Source organism: Dendrobates tinctorius, unplaced genomic scaffold (assembly GCF_039654945.1).
Source record: "Dendrobates tinctorius isolate UK_male_01 unplaced genomic scaffold, ASM3965494v1 ptg000003l, whole genome shotgun sequence".
Lineage (NCBI taxonomy): Eukaryota > Metazoa > Chordata > Amphibia > Anura > Dendrobatidae > Dendrobates > Dendrobates tinctorius.
In genome coordinates, this window is record NW_027361671.1 from 101993239 (window position 1) to 102015903 (window position 22665).

At 48.2% G+C, this 22665-nt stretch overlaps 1 protein-coding gene across 1 annotated transcript in view; it reads left to right on the plus strand.

The window, feature by feature from the left end:
* The first annotated feature begins 16251 nt into the window (after positions 1–16251).
* The window catches only part of LOC141079180 (aldehyde dehydrogenase, mitochondrial-like), an 83768-nt gene continuing 77354 nt past the window's right edge, over positions 16252–22665 (plus strand). Inside the window, exon 1 of the mRNA XM_073565290.1 lies at positions 16252–16503. Within this exon, the coding sequence (XP_073421391.1) occupies positions 16375–16503 (129 nt within the window). The 5' untranslated portion in view covers positions 16252–16374. The remainder of the gene's footprint in view (positions 16504–22665) is intronic.

Consider the following 22665-nt stretch of genomic DNA (forward strand, 5'->3'; position numbering starts at 1 on the left):
GCCGTGCGCAGGCCATCGCTGCGCCCTGAAGCGCAAATGTGAAACCGGCCTTAGTGTGGCACAGAGACACACAATGCAAAGACTGAGTCAACTTCTCCCCTTTTTATCTGGTTTCAGGTGTCATTTTCATATTGTCCCCACCTGCTTCTTGCCACAGGTGATTTTGAACAACCATCACAAGCTTGAAAACAAAGTTGTTTAGCCACAATTTTGGAAAAGTACAAACAATTTTGTCCTGGCCATTTTGGGGGTTTTGTGTGAAATTATTTCCAATTTGCCTTTTTTTTTCTCTGTTTTTTTTTTTTTGTGAAGTTCCAATACACACAAAGGAAATAAACATATCTATAACAAAACGTGTAATTGCAATAATTTTCTGGGAGGAACACTTCATTTTCTGGAACAATTTCAAGAGTGCCAACACTTTTAGCCCTGACTGTACCATAATTCTATAGAAATTGTATATTCACTTAAAATTTACCTAGCCTACTGCTTGCATTTTACAATTCAATTAATGGGATTGTCCGATATTCACAGCATCGAGGATAAATATTTGATTTCTGGTTGTTGCACCTCTAGGTCCAGTGAGGTTTGCAGTAAAGTGTTGGAATGGATCAATAGTGTTAGGAATCTGTGTCCTGCCATACAAATGCAGAGATTCAGATCCTCACATTTGTCTCCAGAGGCTAAGTCCTTTCGGCCAGCTTCTGAGCATGCTCGTGGAATGAGTTCCCATGGGAGTTCAGGAGTCAGGTGCTCAGGTCCTGCTCCTGATTCCATTGGTTCAGCTCAGGGCTCTGGAGATTTCCGGCAGGTCCCGTACGCTATAAAACGTGCGCATGGCCGTTCCGCCATGCGCTAGTATTCTCATACTTGTTGCTGTGTGTTTGGTATGGATGCTTGGACTGGTGGATGACTTATTATGAAACCCCTTCCCTCTGATATTACGATTGTGTGAGTGATTGGGCAGCAGCCAGTAGCAGCTCAAGCTATACCTTTTCAGCAGCTTAGCGTCTGCATTGCGCCAGCAGTTTGCAGTGTCTTGCCCGCGGCCCTCGCCGCGCTGCAGTTGCAGCCTATACCCGCGTCCGCAGTTGCGACGCCTCATGTCTTATCAAACGGTAGGTCTAGAGGGAGTAGTCCTGCTGCCTAAGGCTACTTATGTGACTGTAAATACCGTGACACTTTCGCTGAGACTCTGTGAGTCTAAAAACAGACTCAGCGTTATTACACATGTATGTATGCTTGCAGCTCTGTGAAACAGAGCTTGTGTATGCTTGCAGCTCTGGGAGTGCAACAGAGCTTGTCTTTGTGTTTGCAGCTCTTTGAGTAAAACTGAGCTCGCTCCAGCATTACTTTATATGTCTTTATGCTTGCAGCTCTGTGTGTTCAACAGAGCTTGCTTTCTGCATCTGGGTCTCGTCCAAACCCTGTGCACTTCACCGCCTGATAGCTCTGCAACCATCTAGCAGCGGTTTCACCAACTACCGCACGGTGGACCCCGAGCGGTGAACGCACGTTATTTATAATTTTATTTAGTGGGTTCCACCGCTCATAACATAATACTAGCGCCAGGGTCTGGCTAGAGATGGCAGACCAGCAGCAGCTGTTACAGGTCGTGCGACAGCTCGAGGCTCGTCTGGCTACCCTTGAGAGGTCTCTCGCAGCTGCGCAGGCCACAGATGCTGCTGTTCAGGCACTCACAGAGGCGGTAGAGCGTATGTCCATGTCCGTCCCTGCGCCGACAGTTACCCGCCTCCCGTTGCCCGATAAATATTCTGGGGATGGCGCCTCCTGCAGGGGTTTCGTCAGCCAGTGCTCGATACACCTGGAGCTGCTGGCTGCTCAATTCCCCACGGAGCAGGCTAAGGTGGCCTTTATTGTCTCCCTACTGTCGGGCAAGGCGAAGGCGCTGGAATGGGCTACGCCTCTGTGGGAACGTGGTGATCCTGAGATTCGGACCTCTGCCAACTTGCTAACAGCCATCAGGCAAGTTTTTCTCGGTCCTCGGGTCACTCACGACACGTCTCTGCAATTACTCGCCCTTACCCAGGGGTCACTTTCGGTCAGCCAGTATGCCATTCGTTTTCGGACACTGGCGTCCGAGTTGGAATGGTCCGACAGGGCCTTAATCCCCGTCTTTTGGCGAGGTCTAGCAGAGCACGTGAAGGATGCTCTCTCTACTAGAGAGATCCCCACCATTTTAGAGGAGCTAATCTCCGTCTCCTCAAGGATTGACCTCCGTTTTTCGGAGCGGGCGCACTCCAAGCGCAAATCCGTTTCAGCTCCCAAATTTTTTGAACCTCCTGAGCTGGCGGAGCCAGAGGTTCTACCTCCTGAGCCCATGGAGATATCTCGTACCAACCTTAATTCAGACTCCGACCAGGAATCCATTTGCGGTTGTCACCATGTTTGTGCGGTTTCTTCGGAAGCCGTCTCCCCGCAAAAGGTGGAGTCTGAACCGGTCATCGAGACTTTTGTGCCTCCTCATCTCAGGTGCTCGCCTGGGCACATGCGCCCAACACGCACCATCATCGGGGCTATATGCAGGTCTCTAAGCTACTGGCTGGTGCGTATTGGTGGCCCCATAGAGCTCGGGACATTAAAAAGTTTATTCAGGCTTGCACCTTTTGCGCTCAGCCTAACTATCCCAGGCAGAGTGTGGTGACATCTGCCGACACGCGGCGGCGTGCCTCGGTCATTCCCGCTCCTGCCATCTCCCAGGTGTCCCTCTTGAAACCTGGTGACCTCGATTCCACTGATGCCTTCCAGGTGTCTCGGGTGACTGTAACACCTACCTGGACACCAAGCTCGTCCTCGGACGAGTTTGAGCCCTGTGCCATCGTAGGGCACGGGTCAGTCGCCCGGAAGGTTCAGGGAGGAGGGGGCCTTAGGAGGGGGGGTAATGTTAGGAATCTGTGTCCTGCCATACATATGCAGAGATTCAGATCCTCACATTTGTCTCCAGAGGCTAAGTCCTTTCGGCCAGCTTCTGAGCATGCTCGTGGAATGAGTTCCCATGGGAGTTCAGGAGTCAGGTGCTCAGGTCCTGCTCCTGATTCCATTGGTTCAGCTCAGGGCTCTGGAGATTTCCGGCAGGTCCCGTACGCTATAAAACGTGCGCATGGCCGTTCCGCCATGCGCTAGTATTCTCATACTTGTTGCTGTGTGTTTGGTATGGATGCTTGGACTGGTGGATGACTTATTATGAAACCCCTTCCCTCTGATATTACGATTGTGTGAGTGATTGGGCAGCAGCCAGTAGCAGCGCCAGCGCGCTCCAGCTATACCTTTTCAGCAGCTTAGCGTCTGCATTGCGCCAGCAGTTTGCAGTGTCTTGCCCGCGGCCCTCGCCGCGCTGCAGTTGCAGCCTATACCCGTGTCCGCAGTTGTGACGCCTCGTGTCTTAACAAACGGTAGGTCTAGAGGGCGTAGTCCTGCTGCCTAAGGCTACTTCTGTGACTGTAAATACCGTGACACTTTCGGTGAGACTCTGTGAGTCTAAAAACAGACTCAGCGTTATTACACATGTATGTATGCTTGCAGCTCTGAGTGAAACAGAGCTTGTGTATGCTTGCAGCTCTGGGAGTGCAGCAGAGCTTGTCTTTGTGTTTGCAGCTCTGTGAGTAAAACTGAGCTCGCTCCAGCATTACTTTATATGTCTTTATGCTTGCAGCTCTGTGTGTTCAACAGAGCTTGCTTTCTGCATCTGGGTCTCGTCCATACCCTGTGCACTTCACCGCCTGATAGCTCTGCAACCATCTAGCAGCGGTTTCACCAACTACCGCACGGTGGACCCCGAGCGGTGAACGCACTTTATTTATAATTTTATTTAGTGCGTTCCACCGCTCATAACAAATAGTCATTCATGTGCCGTGTTGTCCCATCCAAAGTCCATGGAACTAGTGAGTGTGTAAAGAATTGTGGTCATAGTAATGTGTGTTATTAACATCCAATCTTGTTCTGTACATGTTACAGGAAGATTGGTGCAACTATGAGACAGATATCATTACAAAACTTACAGCATTGAATACACAAGAGTCGATGCCTGCAGTAAATATGACTGGGGGCTCAATGTCAGTTTCCATGATGATCCATGATAGAAAGGAAATAGAAATTGATCTTGTTAAAAGTGTCATTGAAAAAAACACAGGTTGATTCGCCAAGTTCTGGCTTTAGTGCATGGAGAGGACAGTACAGAGATGGAAATATTACAGATGTAAGCCAAGACTAAATGAAAAGGTTGTAATTACAGGAATTCCTGGAAATAAAGCAAAACTGACATTAAAATGTAAACGGTTATAGAGTACCAAATGAGGATCTCTGGAAAATTACATGCGGTGTCCAATGATCTCTAAACATCAAACCATTAAAAGGCTTATGTACCATCCACCACCCCCATTATCTGAATGCAATGAAGAGTGTGAACTTGTGCTAATTGTGCAGGAACACTTTGTCATCTCTGCTCCGTCCTGTTTTCCAGCACAGGGTTAAATTGCTCCGACTCCATATCTGGCTTCACGGCCTGATCATAGATGCTGGATCCTGATCCCCAACAAAATCCCACCAACCCAAGATTGTGAAAGAAACACACAAAACACTTTTATTGGATGTTAAATCGACCAAATTTTATTTCAAATCTCATAATTATTATTTCATTCAGTGTCTGAAATTTAGAATCAGCCAATTACTATGAAAAAGACACTGAAAATGGCAGAACCCCCGACTCACGAAGAATCATCCTTCAGCACTCAGGAGAGGAAAAACCCCCTGTGGAGGAAACCTCTAGGGAACCATGGCTGTAGGACTGCCCTTCCCTTGGGCTTAGAAGGTTAATGCCAACATGTAACAGCAAATTGTACCAGAATTTGTACATTGTGTCATATTTGTTATGGAGAAGCCTAATGCGACCTCTCCAGGCCGTACACATAAAGGTGAAGGCGGCGAGCACCGGACGTGAGGGAGATCTGGCTGCAACATCTGTCACCCCATTGATCTGGCTGGCTAGGCGGTATGGCTGATCTGGCTGGCTAGGCGGTGTCCCCTTCCTCCCATTGTGGAGTGATGAAGCTCCAGGTCTCCAGACACATCAAGTACGGCTCTTCCTACGGCTGAATGACTTGTGGTTCTGGAATCTTCTCCTGTATCACAGATGCATGTGTGTATGACATCAGCGCAGTTGCCGTAGTTACCACAGATGTTTATTACTGTTGTTTCATTGGCTAGAAAGTCCCTCTCAGTGTTCCAAAGAATTAACCCTTGAATGCCTGGCATTGTGCCTTTCTCCAGAAGCCTGTAAAATAAACTTGTCACTAGACAGGACCGTTATCATTATTTTAAAGTTGCCCCAACGAAACTCAAAGTGAGCGCATCTACAGAGTTGATGTGTAAAACGCACAATAATTCCCTTGGTACAGAGCAATCCCATAGCGGAGGAATGATACCGAGGTCATTGCAGTTAGATATAGGATGCTATAAGGGGGCACACACTGTATATAGGAGGCTATGTGCTGGCACACACTGTACATAGGTTACATGAGGACTCACATTGTATATAGAAGGCTATGTGCGAGTCATACTGTATATAGGAGGATATATGGGGGCTCATACTGTACACAGGAGGCTATGTGTGGGTTGAAACTGTATGTAGAAGGCTATATGGGGGCTCATACTGCATATAGCATGCTATATGGGGGCTCACAATCTATACAGGTGGCTTCATAAGGGCTCACACTGTATATAGGGGCTCGTACATATAGTTTCTGTGGAGGCTCATGCTGTTTATAGGAGGCTATGTACGGACTCATATTGTACAAAGGAGGCTATAAATGGGCTCACGTGGTCCACCTGTCTCCAGGCATGTCTTCCTTTACACGCTGCTTCACCGCTGAATGGATTTCCATATTGGTTAAAGTAAAGGACTTTTAACTTTAGCTGAGTGCTGCCTTTCTGCAAGATTGCATGGGCTCATACTGTATATAGAAGCATATGTGTGGGCTCACATGGTCTAAAGGAGGCTACATAGTGGCTCACACTTTATATAGGAGGCCATATGGGGGGCTCATACCAGATTTAGGAAGCTTCTACACTGTATACTGGAGGCTATGTGCGGGCTCATACTAAATATAGGAGGCTATTTGCAGGTTCATACTGTATATAGGAGGCTATATATGGGCTCACACTGTAACTATGAGGCAACATAAGGGCTCACATTGTATATAGGAGGGTATATGGGGGCTCATACTGTATACAGGAGGGTATATGCGGACTCATACTATATATAGGGAGCTATGTGCAGGCTCATACTGTATATAGGAGGCTATATGGGTGCTCATACTGTATATAGGAGGCTATATATGGGCTCACACTGTAAATATGAGGCAACACAGGGGCTCACATTGTATATAGGAGGGTATATGGGGGCTCATACTTTATACAGGAGGGTATATGCGGACTCATACTGTATATAGGAGGCTATGTGTGGGCTCATACTGTATATAGAGAGCTATGTGCAGGCTCATACTGTATTTAGGGAGCTATGTGCTGACTCACACTGTATATAGCAGGCTATGTGTGGACTCACACTGTAGTATATAGGAAGCCATATGGGTGCTCATACCATATTTAGGTAGCTGCGCAGCCGTCAAGGATAGACGGCCGTGGACAGCTCTGAGAAGGCTCCCGGGCCCCAGCGCCGCGTGCACCACAGTACACAGTATTTTAGTGCACGATGGGGCCCAATCAGCAGAAGCACAAGAGCGGTGCCCCTGATCTACGGGCCCCTCTGTGTACTGATGCTCACCAGGCCCCATACTGCAGGGTGCGTTCACACAGCTTTTTTGTATGCGTTTTTTTCTGAATGGAAAATCCATGTCTAAAAAGACATTACAATTAGTGTTGAGCATTCCGATACCGCAAGTATCGGGTATCGGCCGATATTAGCTGTCTTGGAATTCCAATACTGACTTCCGATACTTTTATCATATCGGATACCGGAATCGGAAGTTCCCATAATGCTATGAGCCCGCTCGCTTTGATTCAGCCATTGGGAATCCTCAGATGTGTGGGCACATTCTGTTAGGCATGTAGGCATGTTAACTATTGGCATGGCTGTGATTGGCTGCTGAAATGATGTCATGATGCACTATAAAAGCCGCCGCCATTTCTGGTCACTCTGCTGTGAATTCAGTTAGGGACAGGCTGCTGTTGAAGACTGTGAGGGACAGTTAGAAATAGCGATTCTACAAAACATATTGTGCTTTAACCAGGCTACATAAACCACCACTGTAGCTTTCTTTTCCCTAGCAGCAGTGTTCACAGCTGTCTGCAAGGGCTGTGTGAGTGCAGCTCACGCTGTGGAGTGGGACCTGCAGCCACGTCTGGTTGTAGGCCGTCCAGCGTGCCTCACTGCTGCCTCACACATATTTTTCTTTTTGAGCTGCTTATTTTTTAAAAATTCTATCTAGTGTGCTTCCATCCCTATCCATATATGTTGGTTGCAAACACTAGTAGTAGACAGCGGAGCCTTTCTGCAGCCTTTCAGTGCTAGTGCCCACTTAGCTGCACTGTTCACGGCTGTCTGAGAGGTCTCTGACTGTGTGTGAGTGCAGCTCACGCTGAGTAGTGTGTCCTGCAGCTAAGTCTGGTTGTAGGCGCTCAGCGTACGTCACTGCCTCACACATATTTTTCTTTAATTGCAGCTCATTTTTTCTTCTCCTATTAGTGTGCATCCATCCGTATCCATCTACATTGGTTGGTTGCAAACACTATATAGGAGTAGATAGAGGAGCCTTTTTTCTGGCTTGTGCCCTTCATCTGCAGCCAGATTAGTATTACCCAATTTTTTTGGAGCCTCATCTTTTGCATTGTAGGTTACCTGCCTGCATTGTAATAGCTCCAAAAAGTTGGTGATACTATCACTTTCAAATCTATGGTCACATCCTTTTAGTTTTTTTTCACAAAAAAAATAAAGTTCACCAAACACTACATTTGAAAGTTGTGTAGGCCACATTAGCTCCTATTAAAGTGTAGTCCACACACACACTTCATAAAATTAGTGTTTCTTCTACCTGTAACCAGCTGTTCAGGAATAAGCACACTAAGCCCCCCTTTGTACTTTTCTGCCTATCGTTATCAGTCTAGCAAGATGAAGAAGGCAGGGAGTAAGGCACGTGGGCGTGGAGTTTCAGCAGGGAGAAGACGTGGGGATTCTGCAGGGAGAGGACGTGGGGATTCTGCAGGGAGAGGACGTGGGGATTCTGTGCCTGCTGCGGGCACCAGTGAGTCAGCATCCCCCAGTTTTAGCAGGCAACAGTCCTTTATGCGCAGCTTTGTAGGACCTCGCAGTACCCCACTGCTGCGGAACAAATTGAAGCCGTTGTCGGATGGATGGCAGCTAACGCATCGACTTCAATGACTTCCACATCCTCTCAGGGCCAGAGCACCGAAGAGCAACCATCTGTCTCTTCACCACCTGCCAAAGTGTCCAGGCAGTCAGAGAGCCCTGGACAGGAGCCATCACAGTCTCTACTTCTGTTCTCTGAATCTGTTGGCTTGGAAAGAGGGGGCCAGCCAAGCAGCATTCCAGAATGTGAAGAAGAGGGAGTATGCAGTGATGCGCAACTTCTTGGTCCCTCTGAATCTGAAGAGGCGGGTGGGCCAGTGCCTATGGTCCGCACACCTCAGTACGCATCAGATGATGATGAGACACAGGTGCCACTTTCTGGTGCGTACAGTGCTGGCGAGACAACCCAGGAGAAGCAGGTGTTTGAAGAGGGGAGTGTAGATGATGAGGTCCTTGACCCATCATGGCGTGAGGAACAGGAAGGTGGTGGGAGCAGCTCTGAGGAAGAGATTCCCCGAACGGCCAAAACAGGAGGGAGAGGGAGGGGGCAGACTTGGTTGCCTGTAGCCTCCACTTTGGCACCCGTTAGGAGCATTCCTCTTTCAAAAGGCAAAACAGGCGCTCCCAAGACTTGCAGTGCGTGGTCCTTTTTTGACACAGTTGCAGATGACATTTGCTTTGTCAAATGCAAGCTGTGTCATCAGAGAGTCAAAAGAGGGAAAAATGTCAGCAACCTCAATACCACTAATATGTGGAAACATGTGCGGTCCAAGCACGCGGTGGAGTTACACAGACACACTGAAGACGTAGGCCAACGTACAGCACCACCTACCACCTCTTCAGCTCGTGTTGGGGCCTCTTCCTCCAGCTCACACACAGCTGGTTCGGCTTCCTCACAGGATCGCCAAGGAAGAACCTCTGGCACTGTTGTCCGGAGACACTGTGACATTCCACCCACAGCACCACGTTCCCAGTCATCCTCACACTCCCAGGCCACTCGACAGCCATCGGTAGCACAGGCATGGGATAAAAGGTGGCCATACTCGGCAAACCATCCCCGAGCACAGGCTCTGAATGCTGGCATTGCCAAACTACTGGCACTTGAAATGCTCTCATTCAGGCTGGTGGAGACTGACACCTTCCGGGACTTCATGGCATTGGCAGTCCCACAATACACCGTGCCCAGCCGCTTTTATTTCAGCAGGCGAGCCGTCCCTGCCCTGCAGAAACATGTGGAGGGAAAAATAAAACATGCGCTACTAAACGCCGTTAGTAGCAAGGTCCACCTGACCACCGATGCGTGGACCAGTAACCATGGACAGGGACGATACCTTTCCCTCACTGTCCATTGGGTCAATGTTGTGGAGCCGGGTACAGATGTGGAGAGTGGCGCTGTACGTGTTCTGCCAACTCCACGGATTGCAGGAATCCAGTCTGTACACATAGACTCCTCCTCCTACTCAAGTTCCTCAGAAACAGCGCAGCAGGAGCCTGTTACTACCGATATGAGCACAGCCATGGCCAAACGTCAACAGGCCATACTCAAATTAATTTCTTTGGGGAATCGAAGCCACACAGCGCAGGAGCTCTGGAATGCCATCAAGCAGGAGAGCGACATGTGGTTTGTGCCAGCGAATCTCCAGCCGGGCTTGGTAGTGTGTGACAATGGCCGAAATCTGGTGGCAGCTCTTGGCCTAGGCAACCTCACTCACATCCCATGTCTGGTACATGTGCTGAACTTGGTCGTGCAGAGCTTTCTGAGGGACTATCCGGATCTTGATGCACTGCTGCACAAGGTCCGCATAGAGTGCGCTCACTTGCGGCGTCCCAGCACGGCAAGATCGCGCCTTGCTGCTCTGCAGCGCCGATTACGCCTTCCGGAACATCACATCATATGTGACCTACCCACCAGGTGGAATTCAACGTTACATATGTTGGAGCGGTTGTGTGAGCAGCAGGCAGCAGTCATGGAGTACCAGCTGCATCAGGCACAAAAAAGTCGCATTGTGCGCCGGTCACACTTCAGCACCACTGAGTGGGCCTCTATGAAGGACATCTGCCTCGTTTTGCGTGCCTTCGATGATTCCACGCGGATGGCGAGTGCCGATGATGCACTAGTCAGCATGACTGTCCCCCTTATCTGCCTGCTTCAAAAAACACTGCAAGCACTAAGGGATGAGGTTTTGGAAGAGGTGGAGGATGAGGAGTCCCAAATGCCATCTGCTTCTGGACAGTCTGCGCTACGTGGTTCCTCACAAAGGCCTAGGCAGGGGACACTTTGTGAGGAGGATGAGGAGGAGTCTATGGAGGAGGAAGACATCTCTCCAGAGGAGGGAGGTACACAAAGCTCTAGTCAGTATGTATAGCAAGGGTGGGGTGATGCAGAGCAGGCAGAGATCACGCCTCAAGCAGGGGACAGCGGTTCTTTGGCAGTTGGGAGTCTGCAGCACATGGTTGATTTCATGCTGCAGTGTCTGAGAAACGACCGCCGCATCGCCCACATTCTCAACACGACTGATTATTGGGTGTACACCCTCCTAGATCCTCGCTACCGGGACAACTTACAAAGCCTCATACCAACGTTGAACCGGGAGCGTAAACTACGGGAGTACCAAGACACACTGGTGCAGTCCATCATGCTTTCCATTCCACCCGACAGCAGTGGTGCTAGTGCTTTACAAAGCAGCTCTGTGCGTCGAGGCAGTGGAGGAAACTCGGCACAAAGAGGGAGCAGAGGCAGCGCCTCAGCACAAGGCAAGACCACTATGGCCCAAATGTGGCAAAGTTTTGTGTGTCCGCCACAATTGTCTACACCATCACAGACGGCTCCAGTCAGCAGGAGGCAACGTTTCTGTCAGATGGTGACAGACTACATGTCTTGCCCTGTCAGTGTACTCCCAGATGGCTCTTCCTCCTTCAAGTTTTGGGTCTCTAAGCTGGATACATGGCCAGAGCTTAGCCAGTATGTATTGGAGGTGCTGGCTTGCCCTGCTGCCAGTGTATTATTGGAACGCGTCTTTAGTGCCGCAGGTGGTGTACTAACAGACCGTCGCATGCGACTATCTTCCGATAACGTCGACCGGCTTACTTTTCTGAAAATGAACAAGGCCTCTCTCCAGAATTTGCCAGTCCTTTTCCCAACTAAATAATTGGTTGGCAACTGTATCCAGGTCTCCTGTTGTGTTCATGTTTCTACCACCTGAACTATAATCCCTGGGCTTCAACACAGCCAGTTGTCGCTCAGATGTGTCGTCTGCACAGAGAAAAACACACTAGCTCCTGTGTTAGTTGGGTTCAGTAACGCCAGCTGGTCCCCTGCTGTGTAGACGGCAATGTCTCCTACTGACTCCACATGCCCAAAACATCAGGCCTCAGCCTGCTCCATGCCTCAACCTGGTCTCCAACAATGCCAGTTGGTGTTCAGAAGTGTCGTCTTCCCAGAGAAAAACACACTAGCTCCTGTGTTAGTGGGATTCAGAAATGCCAGCTGTTCCCCTGCTGTGTAGACGGCAAAGTCTCCTGCTCCATCCACATTCAAACTACTACTGATTTTTAACCGTGCTCCACTTAGGCCTCTGGCTCCACTGTCTCTAGTTTTTCCCCTGGCCTCCAACCCCGCCAGTTGCTGCTCTGAAGTGGCGTCTGCACAATCCACACTTGTTCCTGAGTTACTGGGGCTCGGTCACGTCAGTTGATCCACTGATGTGTGTCCGGCAATGTCTCCTGCTCTGTCCACATTCCCATTACTAGTAGTGTGAATGAGGACTGAGCAGGAGACCTTGCCAGACACACATCAGGGGATCAACTGACATGACTCAGCCACAGTAACAAGTGTGGATTGTGCAGACGCCACTTCAGAGCTGTAACTGGCGGGGTTGGAGGCCAGGGGCAATACTAGAGACAGTGGAGCCGGAGGCCTTAGTGGAGCAAGGTTACAATCAGTAGTAGTCTACAACCTCTATAAAACCAGCTGCAAGTAGGCCTCCGCCTGCTGCATGCTTCATCCTGGCTCCAACACGGCCAGTTGTAGCTTGGAAGTGCCGTCCGCACAGATAGAAACACTCGCTCCTGTGTCTGTGGGGTTCAGTAACGCCAGCTGTTCCCCTGCTGTGCGGGTGGCAAAGTCTCCTGCTGCCTCCAAAATCACGCAATATCTTATTTTCTACTTGCTCCAAGTAGGCCTCAGCCCGCTCAGAGCATTGATCCTGGGCTCCAACACAGCCAGTTGTAGCTTGGAAGTGCCGTCCGCACAGATAGAAACACTCGCTCCTGTGTCTGTGGGGTTCAGCAACGCCAGCTGTTCCCCTGCTGTGCGGATGGCAAAGTCTCCTGCTGCCTCCAAAATCACGCAACATCTTATTTTCCACTTGCTCTAAGTAGGCCTCAGCCTGCTCAGAGCATTGATCCTGGGCTCCAACACAGCCAGTTGTAGCTTGGAAGTGCCGTCCGCACAGATAGAAACACTCGCTCCTGTGTCTGTGGGGTTCAGTAACGCCAGCTGTTCCCCTGCTGTGCGGATGGCAAAGTCTCCTGCTGCCTCCAAAATCACGAAACATCTTATTTTCTACTTGCTCCAAGTAGGCCTCAGCCTGCTCAGAGCATTGATCCTGGGCTCCAACACAGCCAGTTGTAGCTTGGAAGTGCCGTCCGCACAGATAGAAACACTCGCTCCTGTGTCTGTGGGGTTCAGTAACGCCAGCTGTTCCCCTGCTGTGCGGATGGCAAAGTCTCCTGCTGCCTCCAAAATCACGAAACATCTTATTTTCTACTTGCTCCAAGTAGGCCTCAGCCTGCTCGGAGCATTGATCCTGGGCTCCAACACAGCCAGTTGTAGCTTGGAAGTGCCGTCCGCACAGATAGAAACACTCGCTCCTGTGTCTGTGGGCTTCAGTAACGCCAGCTGTTCCCCTGCTGTGCGGATGGCAAAGTCTCCTGCTGCCTACACCGTCACACTACTACTGATTTTTAACCGTGGTCCACTTCGGCCTCTGGCTCTACTGTCTCTAGTATTTCCCCTGGCCTCCAACCCCGCCAGTCGCTGCTCTGAAGTGTCGTCTGCACAATCCACACTTGTTCCTGTGTTACTGGGGCTCAGTCACGTCAGTTGATCCCCTGATGTGTGTCTGGCAATGTCTCCTGCTCTGTCCCCATTCCCATTACTAGTAGTGGGAATGTGGACAGAGCAGGAGACCTTGCCGGACACACATCATGGGATCAACTGACATGACTGAACCCCTGTAACCCAGGAACAAGTGTGGATTGTGCAGACGACACTTCAGAGCAGCAACTGGTGGGGTTGGAGGCCAGGGGAAATACTAGAGACAGTAGAGCCAGAGGCCGAAGTGGAGCACAGTTACAATCAGTAGTTGTGTACAACCAATATAAAACTCGCTCCAAGTAGGCCTCATTCTGCTGCATAATTGACCCCTGGGCTCCAACATCACCAGTTGCTGCTCAGAAGTGTCTTTGGCACGGGTACTCCCTCCTGTCCAGCCTGGTTCCAGCACGTGTCAACGTCACTTTGCCACCGATACGTTGTCCTGTCGTGTTGCGGTCGGGTTAGCCGAGTCTATGGTGCCTGCAGTTTCGGTGCTTCCTATGTGGGCTGCGGGTTCTGGTACTAAAGGCTGGTTTCCGTAGTGCCAATAGGACAAGCACCCCTGTTGGACTGTGGGATTCGGTAACTGCGTCCTGCTCGCTGCCTTGCAACTTTGTTGATTATGGGTACCTTCTGCTACCCATCCGGGTTCCAGCACCGTCAGCTGTTTCTCGGCAGAGCCTTTGGCCGAGGTGCCTCCTTCTCGGTGTCCGAGTTCCAGCAACGTCTGCTGGTTTTTGGTAGTGCTTTAAAGCACAGGTACCTCCTGCTTAGAAACAGTGTTCCAGCACCATCAGCTGGTCCACAGTTGTGCCATTGGCTCTTGTTTCTTCTGCTACCCATCCGGGTTCCAGCACCGTCAGCTGGTTCTCGGCAGTGTCTTTGGCACGGGTACTCCCTCCTGCCCAGCCTGGTTCCAGCACGCCTGCTGTTTCTGGGTAGTGTCAACTTCACTTTGCCACCAATACGTTGTCCTGTCGTGTTGTGGTCGGGTTAGCCGAGTCTATGGTGCCTGCAGTTTCGGTGATTCCAATGTGGGCAGCGGGTTCTGGTACTAAAGGCTGGTTCCGTAGTGCCAATAGGGCAAGCACCCCCTGTTGGACTATGGGATTCGGTAACTGCGTCCTGCTCGCAGCCTTGCAACTTTGTTGATTATGGGTACCTTCTGCTACCCATCCGGGTTCCAGCACCGTCAGCTGGTTCTCGGCAGAGCCTTTGGCCTAGGTGCCTCTTTCTTGGTATCCGAGTTCCAGCAATGTCTGCTGGTCCTTGGTAGTGCTTTGTAGCACAGGTACCTCCTGCTTAGTAACCGTGTTCCAGCACTGTCAGCTGGTCCACAGTTGTGCCATTGGCTCTTGTTCCTTCTGCTGCCCCTCCAGGTTCCAGCACCGTAAGCTGGTCCTCGCTAGTTCCATTAGCTATTGTTCCTTCTGCTACCCATCCGGGTTCCATTACCGTCAGCTGGTTCTTGGCAGTTCCTCAGCCTTCTTGTACCTTCTGCTACTTTTCCAAGTTCAAGCTCGTGGAAATGGTTTTTGAGTCTCACTCTGGATCTTCCTGACAATGACCCTGAAGACGACGACCCTGAAGACCACACAGAAGAATACCTAAAAGATGACCCTGAAGATGAGCAAGAGGACAAAGAACATGAAGACAACCACCAAGATCCAGAACAACAAGAGACAGAAGAACAAGAAGCATAAAAACCAAAAGCAAAGCAGAAGAACATTAAGCATAAGACTAAAAATCTGAGCAAATGATATTATCTAATTTATAAGCAGAAGAAGACTAAGCAGTGTATGGGGGTGAGTCCGTTCCTCCTCGTGGTGCCCCTGGAAAATGCCTGCTGCTGCAGGCCAAACTGAATGCGGACAAATCCTGTTGTAAATCTTTTGTGACAGGCTGAACGGAAGGTGTAAACTTCTAACTTTTATAGATTACAACTACAGGAATGCCTGTCACAAATAAGAATATGATGAAGAAGAATAGAAAGAAGATGAAGAAGTAGAATATGAAGAAGAATAATAGTTGAATAAGAGGAATATGAAGAATGTAAAAAAAAAAATAGGAAGAAGATGAAGTAGAAGAAGATGAATAAGGTGAAGAAGTTGATGAAAAAGATGCTGCTGAGGATGATGAAGGAGAAAGTGTGGGAGATGGAGAAAAGAAGGTGAAGAGCATGGAAGTAGTGAAACATACATAGCCGACAAAATATAAAAGACTTTAACATAGTCAATATCTTTGTAACTCCGAACGTCTTTAAAAAAAAAAAATTCCTGCTATTCCATTTGATTGGCTAGAGCTCTATAGCTTTAATGTCTCCTACACCTCCCACAATACATTCTACATTATTATTAGTTGTTTTTCTTCATGTAGAATTAACCTACAGGGAAAATGTTTTTTTTTAATTTCGATATTTCTGTTCCATTGTCTTGAATGGGACTTCCGGGATCGGAATCGGCGATACCCGATACTTTTTTTTTTTTTGGGGGGGTATACCTTGGTGTTCACCAGTTTTCGTGCATGGAGCATATTTTCTCTTGTGAAGGTTCCATAAATGACGAGGATTTTGCGCTCTTTTGGCTTTTTCCTCACAGAACCACTCGCAGACTCCACATAGCTGCACCCCCCTCCCTGCTCGCCCACTTCCCCGGCCTCTCAGGCTCAGTCCTCAGCCGCTTATTATCAGGCTCCTGCAGGACACCGTTATCGCGTGTGAATTGCCTTCAGGAGAGGCGGGGCTGGTGCCTCCTTTCTATTGGCCGCTCTTAGCTCTTATCTTCGCGGTGATTGGTCGATGGCGTCTATTGACAGGAGGGCGTGGTCTGCGCGACTCCGAGTTTGCAGAAGTTTCCTCCCTGGTCTGTGGCGCTCGTGACCGGACTGCAGCTGCTCTGTGTCTGTCTGTGTGTACGAGGCATCGATCGGCGGCACCATGTTCCGAGCTGTGCTGGGGAAGGTCTGCTCCAGGGCATCACAGGTGCCCCTGGGCGTCCAGATCGGCAGGTTTTCTGCTGCAGCCATTCCTGCCCCCAACCCTAAGCCCGACGTCCACTATAACCAGGTAATCACCCCATGATTGTGCTGTGCTAACGACCCATAAAGGTCAGGGCTCAGCGCAGAAGTCACTTCTAGTTGGGATCGGTGTAAAATCGCTGTCGGTAGATGTCTTCATAGTGTGCGATGTGATCGGCTGCAGTCTGGCGCAGATCTCCGCCCACAATGTATCAGGATGGAGACGATCGCGGATCAGTCCTGTAGATTGCGTGCTGAGGCTGTAGCCCCCTGGCTTCCGTGCACCTGGCCCCAGACAGCATTGTAGCCGATAATACTTACCTCCTATGGCACAGGATTGATCTGATTAAAGTAAGGACTTTTTCAGCTGTGAAAAATAAATTGTCTTGGAGAAAATTATGGCAAAAGTATTTTGTTGAAAGATCAACCAAAGAGAAATATCAAAGAGTGTGTGATAGGTGGCAGCCATAGCCAAGTGCCCATTCACACTGTGGTCACAGATGGCTGGTGAAACATCTGTTTATTTTTTAAAACTTTTTCTATAAAGTGATTCAGACTGGCTCAGCGCATTGTGATGGCTGCTATGCATTTTTATGTGACTTGTTCGGTCCTGATTCTTGTGTGTGAGCTTGTGCCTGCTGGGTCTGTACAGCGGATGAGAATCTAGGTGGCACGTGACAATCCATATACTCAGTCACGTGACTGCACGCGCGTCAGGGTATTATTTATATAGCACCATTGATTCCATGGTGCTGTACATGAGAAGGGGTTACATACAAATTACAGATATCACTTACAGTAAACAAACAATCACAGACTGACACAGAGGGGAGAGGACCCTGCCCTTGCGGGCGTACATGCTAAACAATGGTGGGGAAGGAGACAGTAGGTTGGGGGGTTGCGGCAGTTACGGTGATGGTGAGGCGGTAGCTCCGGTAGTGGTGAGGAGGCAGCGGGGATCATTGCAGGCTGTAAGCTTTCCTGAAGAGATGGGTTTTCAGGTTCCGTCTGAAGGATCCGATTGTGGTTGATAGTCGGACGTGTTGGGGTAAAGAATTCCAGAGGATGGGGGATATTCGGGAGAAGTCTTGGAGGCGGTTGGGTGAGGAGCGAATAAGTGTGGAGGAGAGAAGGAGGTCTTGGGAGGACCGGAGATTACGTGAGGAAAGGTATCGGGAGATTAGTTCAGAGACATATGGGGGAGACAGGTTATAGATGGCCTTGTAGGTCAGTATGAGGCCGGGGTCACACTGGCGAGGAATACGGACGAGTGAGAGGCGCTAAAAGCACGCATTACACACGGACCAATGATTCTCTATGGGGCAGCTCCCATCAGCCGTATATTTCTCGTCTGTATTCTACGCTCCGTGCCAATCGCAGCATGCTGCGATTGTCAGCGTACTACGCCCGTAGTATGCCAATGCAAGTCTATGGGTGCGCAAAAAATACGCATTACACATGGACCACACATGTGACTTGCGAGAAATACGCATCCGGTGTCCTTTAGAAAAGCCGGCAATTCAGTGCGCTGTACAGTAAACTCACATTGACAGGTTTAATAACACGAACGAAAGAATAGATATAGACACATAGAATATATACATATGTGTGTATGTGTGTGTGTATATATATATATATATATATATTTTTTTTTTTTTCCACAGAGTTCTTCATAGCTGAATAGCCGCTAATTAAATTGCCGGCTTTTGTGAAATCATTCCCCAAGTCAACATGAAATGACACATGGTTTACATACAGTAAACCATTTCATTTCATGTTTTGTTTTGTATGTCTTTCATTAGTAATTAGATGAGGGCTGATGTGTAAAATTTGGGAGACGTAGGTGTTAATTTAAGGGGTTAATTCGTTGTTAAAAAAATGTGTGGGCTCCCGCATTGACAAATTACCGCGGGAGCCCACACATTTTTTTACAACAAATTAACCCCTTAAATTAACACCTACACCTCCCAAATTTTACACATCAACTCTCATCTAATTACTAATGAAAGACATACAAAACAAAACATGAAATGGTTTACCATGTGTCATTTCATGTCTGCCTGGGGAATAATTTCACAAAAGCCAGCAATTGAATTAGCGGCTATTCTGCTATGAAGAACTCTGTGAAATATATATCTATCTCTCAATGACGTGTGTGTGTATATGTGCGTGTGTGTGTGTGTGTATGTATGTATATGTATGTGTGTGTGTGTGTGTATATATATATATATATATATATATATATATATTATATATCGTTTGTGTTATAAAACCTGTCATAGGGCTCCATTATATGTCCATTTTGCAAGCCGGCGAGAAAATCTCAGCATACGGATTGCATTCGGATGCAGACATGCGCAAAATACACAACCACACCTTGCTTACGGATGACATACAGAGCACTATTTAGGGGTCATTCATCCGTATTACGCCTGTAAACTGCGGACCGTATTTTGCGTCGGTTAGTGTGACCCCGGCCTTAGTAATTTGAACTGGATACGTTGAGGGAATGGGAGCCAGTAAAGAGATATGCAGAGGGGAGAAGCAGTAGTTATCTGCGGCTCTCATGCCCGAGATTCCCAGCCCCGCAGTGTGAATAAATCATAAGCGACTGCGGGGCGGGATCTGTGGCCGCGTGATAGTCAGGCAGGCTGGGTGTGATCTGGGCACGTCGGGCAGCGCTGACTGCGCATGCCCAAGATGATATAGGACAGCGCCGGCGCCACATTTGAAAAGAAAACTAAGGCGGCGCCAAATTTGAAATGAGTGACGGATGCGAGGCGTCTGTCAGAGGGGGAAAGACCTGCCCCCCTGACAAATTTCAGGTATTTTTCAACAATTTTATAACCGATTATTTCGGTGGTGGAAGGGAACCTAAGTAACAGAGCCACCTTGACAGAATGCAGCATTAGTGCTGCACAAGGTGGCTCTTTTACTTAAAAACGTCTGTGAGGGGTGACAGGTACCCTTTAAGGATGGACTGGAGAGGTGGAACGGTGTTAGCAAGGAGGCCACAGAAAAGGATTTTGCAGAAGTCGAGGCGGGAGATGATGAGGGCATGCACAAGCATTTTAGCAGATTGAGGAAGAGACGGGTTCTGAAAATATTTTTGAGCTGGAGGCGACAGGAAGTGGAGAGAGCTTGGATGTGTGGTTTGAAGGACACTGCAGAGTCAAGGGTTACATCGAGGCAGCGGACCTCTGGTACGGGGGAAAGCGTGATGTTGTCAAATGTTATAGATAGGTCGGGTAAGGAAGATCTGTGAGATGGGGGAAAGATGATCAGTTCAGATTTGTCCACATTGAGTTTGAGGAAGCGAGAGGAGAAGGAGGATATGGCAGAAAGACACTCCGGGACTCTGGACAGCAGAGAGATTACTTCTGGGCCAGAGAGGTAGATCTCAGTATCATCGGCATAAAGGTGGTACTGGAATCCATGGGACTTTGAGTTACCCCAGGCCAAGTGTATAGATTGAGAAGAGTAGGAGTCCTAGAACAGAGCTTTGTGGGACTCCAACAGAGAGAAGGTGGGATGAGCAGGTAGTGTGGGAGTGGGAGATGCTGAATGTGAGATTGGAAAGGTATGAGGAGATCCAGGATAGGGCGAGGTCTTTGATGCCAAAAGAAGAGAGGAACTGTAGTAGGAGGAAGTGGTCAACTGTGTTGAAAGCAGAGGACAGGTCTAGAAGGAGGAGTATAGAGTATTGTCCAGTAGCTTTGGCTGTAAGTAGGTAGTTAGTAATTTTGGTCAGGACTGTCTCAGTGGAATGATGGGGATGGAAATCGGATTGTAGATTGTCAAAGAGAAAGTTAGATGAGAGGTGGGAGGAAGTTCAGCGTGGACATGCTGCTCCAGGAGTTTGGAAGTGAATGAGAGCAGTGATATTGGGTGATAGCTGGACATAGCGGTTGGGTCGAGGGTTGGCTTTTTAAGGATAGGCGTGATGTGGCATGTTTGAAAGCAGAAAGGAAGGTACCAGAAGTTAGTGATAGGTTGAAGAGGCGGGTTAGGGATGGGATAAGAGTGGAGGTGATGTTGGGCAGGAGATGGGATGGGGTCAAGTGCACAAGTGGTGAGGTGTGATTTGGAGAGAAGATGAGTTATATAGGGAGGTTATGGGGTTTGGGCATTAGTCTGGTATCCAAAGGGGTTGTGGTAGTTGAGCAATAAAGACTTGCCTTGTTTGGTCGATCTTATTTTTGAAGTGTGCGACAAAGTCCTCGGCAGAGATTAGGGAAGTCGGAGGGGGCAGTGGTGGGCAGAGGAGGGAGATAAAAGTATTGAACAACTGTTTGGGGTTGTGGGATAAGGAAGATACAAGGGATGTAAAGTAGGCCTGTTTAGCAGAGGTGAGGGCATTTGAATGCGAGTGTTGCTTGTTTGAGTGCAATGAAGTCGTCTTGCAAATGTGTTTTCTTCCAGCTCCGTTTTGCAATTCTGGATGCTTGCCGAAGCTTTTTAGTGGTGTTATTGTGCCAGGGTTGTCTATTGATTCGTCGCACACTGTTATGCATGACAGGGGAGACAGAGTCGATGGCTGATGCGAAAGTGGCATTGTAGAAAACAGTGGCAATGTCGTGGAGTGAAGATATGGAGGACAGTGGTAGAATAGAGTCAGAGAGCATGTGGGTGTCTAGGTGTGTGAGGTTTCTGCAGGGTTGCCCATGTTGCTGGACATGGGTGACAGGTGAGGAGGACAGGGATGAGAAAGTGGGTAGATGGTGGTCAGATAGAGGGGAGGTGGTGAAGTTAGTGTGCAATGCTCAGTGGCGAGATACTCTATGGTGATTAGACAATCTGCATTCACTTATTGACTGGAATAACTTTTCTAGAGCAGCCTGGAAAAGTCCTTTAATACATTAAATCGTAAATATCAAACTTTTAGTGCTACTAAGTGGTTGAAATTATGACCATCATGTGATTTCAACCGAAGCTCCAGGCATTTTTAACAATGTTTTATTTTCCATATTGCAATCTGTATTAGAAAAATAAATATTAGACTTACAGTTTTCACACTGGCCTCAGGTGCTTTTTTTTTTTTTTTTCTTTTGACTCTAGTTCAGTCACAATAAACAGATTTTGACCATCTTTTGTGTTGAAGCATCTAATGCTCGTGTACAAGTGTCACTGTGTTTGGTAGATCCTGTGTCATCATAGAGGTGTTACCTGTCATCGTAATGCTGTCTCTGCTGATAAGGTAACTGCCCTAAACTCCTGAAAAGACAGTAAGTGTGTCTAAAAAGGCCTCAGTGTCCAGTGCGAAAATAGAAATATTACATTGTTTTTTGTGTGTGTTATGGAAAATAAAATTGCAAAAATAATATATATATCCATCACAATAACCTGTTTTAAATCAGTCATTTGATAATGATGGCTTCCTTTTTAAGGAGTAGGGGAAATCCATTCCAGCATGAGATTATTGCAGCCGCTTCTTGAAAGTGTCAACTAGATTATTAGAACTTCATTGTAAATTGTTTTCTCATTCTTGATGTCACAACTGTTTGGCAATTTGCAATGCAGTTCTATTGAGAACATCTACGACTTTCCTGAATTGCTTGCATATTTCTCATATATCGTCTGCGTGTTGGATGCATGCTGAACGTTATACGGGACTCTACCCAAAGGAATATATTTGTTCTGACAAGATGGCTATTTGATTACAGAAATATTAAAAAAGGCCCATTGAAGTCAAACGGGACATAAACACTTTGTTGTGTTTGCGTATTAAAGTGACACAACTAGAAATGTACAAGGGAATGGACGATATGGCACAATGTAATCAGACTTCTTTGTATCATGAATAGACATGGAACTCTTGTGAATTTGAGCCTTGTTACATGACTTGGGTTAAGAAACTAAACCAGACGCTCCATTTGCAGACACGTGTTTTGCCCCTCATGAGTGCAAAGCAAGAGGTTTGATTTCTCTGGGAGAGAGCCGTCTGATGGATCAAAAAGGGAATGTTTCTCATTGTGGAGCATGCCAAGCCCACACAAGGAGACTTGTAGGCCATACAGTGCTCTTCTGTGAAATTAAATATGCAAATGGCTTCTTCGGAGTGGAAAAAGATTTAAAGGGTTCGAGTCACACCAGCGTATGGCATCTGATGCGATATGCTAATGACCTTTTGGCTCCTGCTTTTCTGCAACCGTGAGCCGAGTATCACGCTACTGTGGTCCGATCCTCTCGCTTGACAGGACTGGAGCACAGC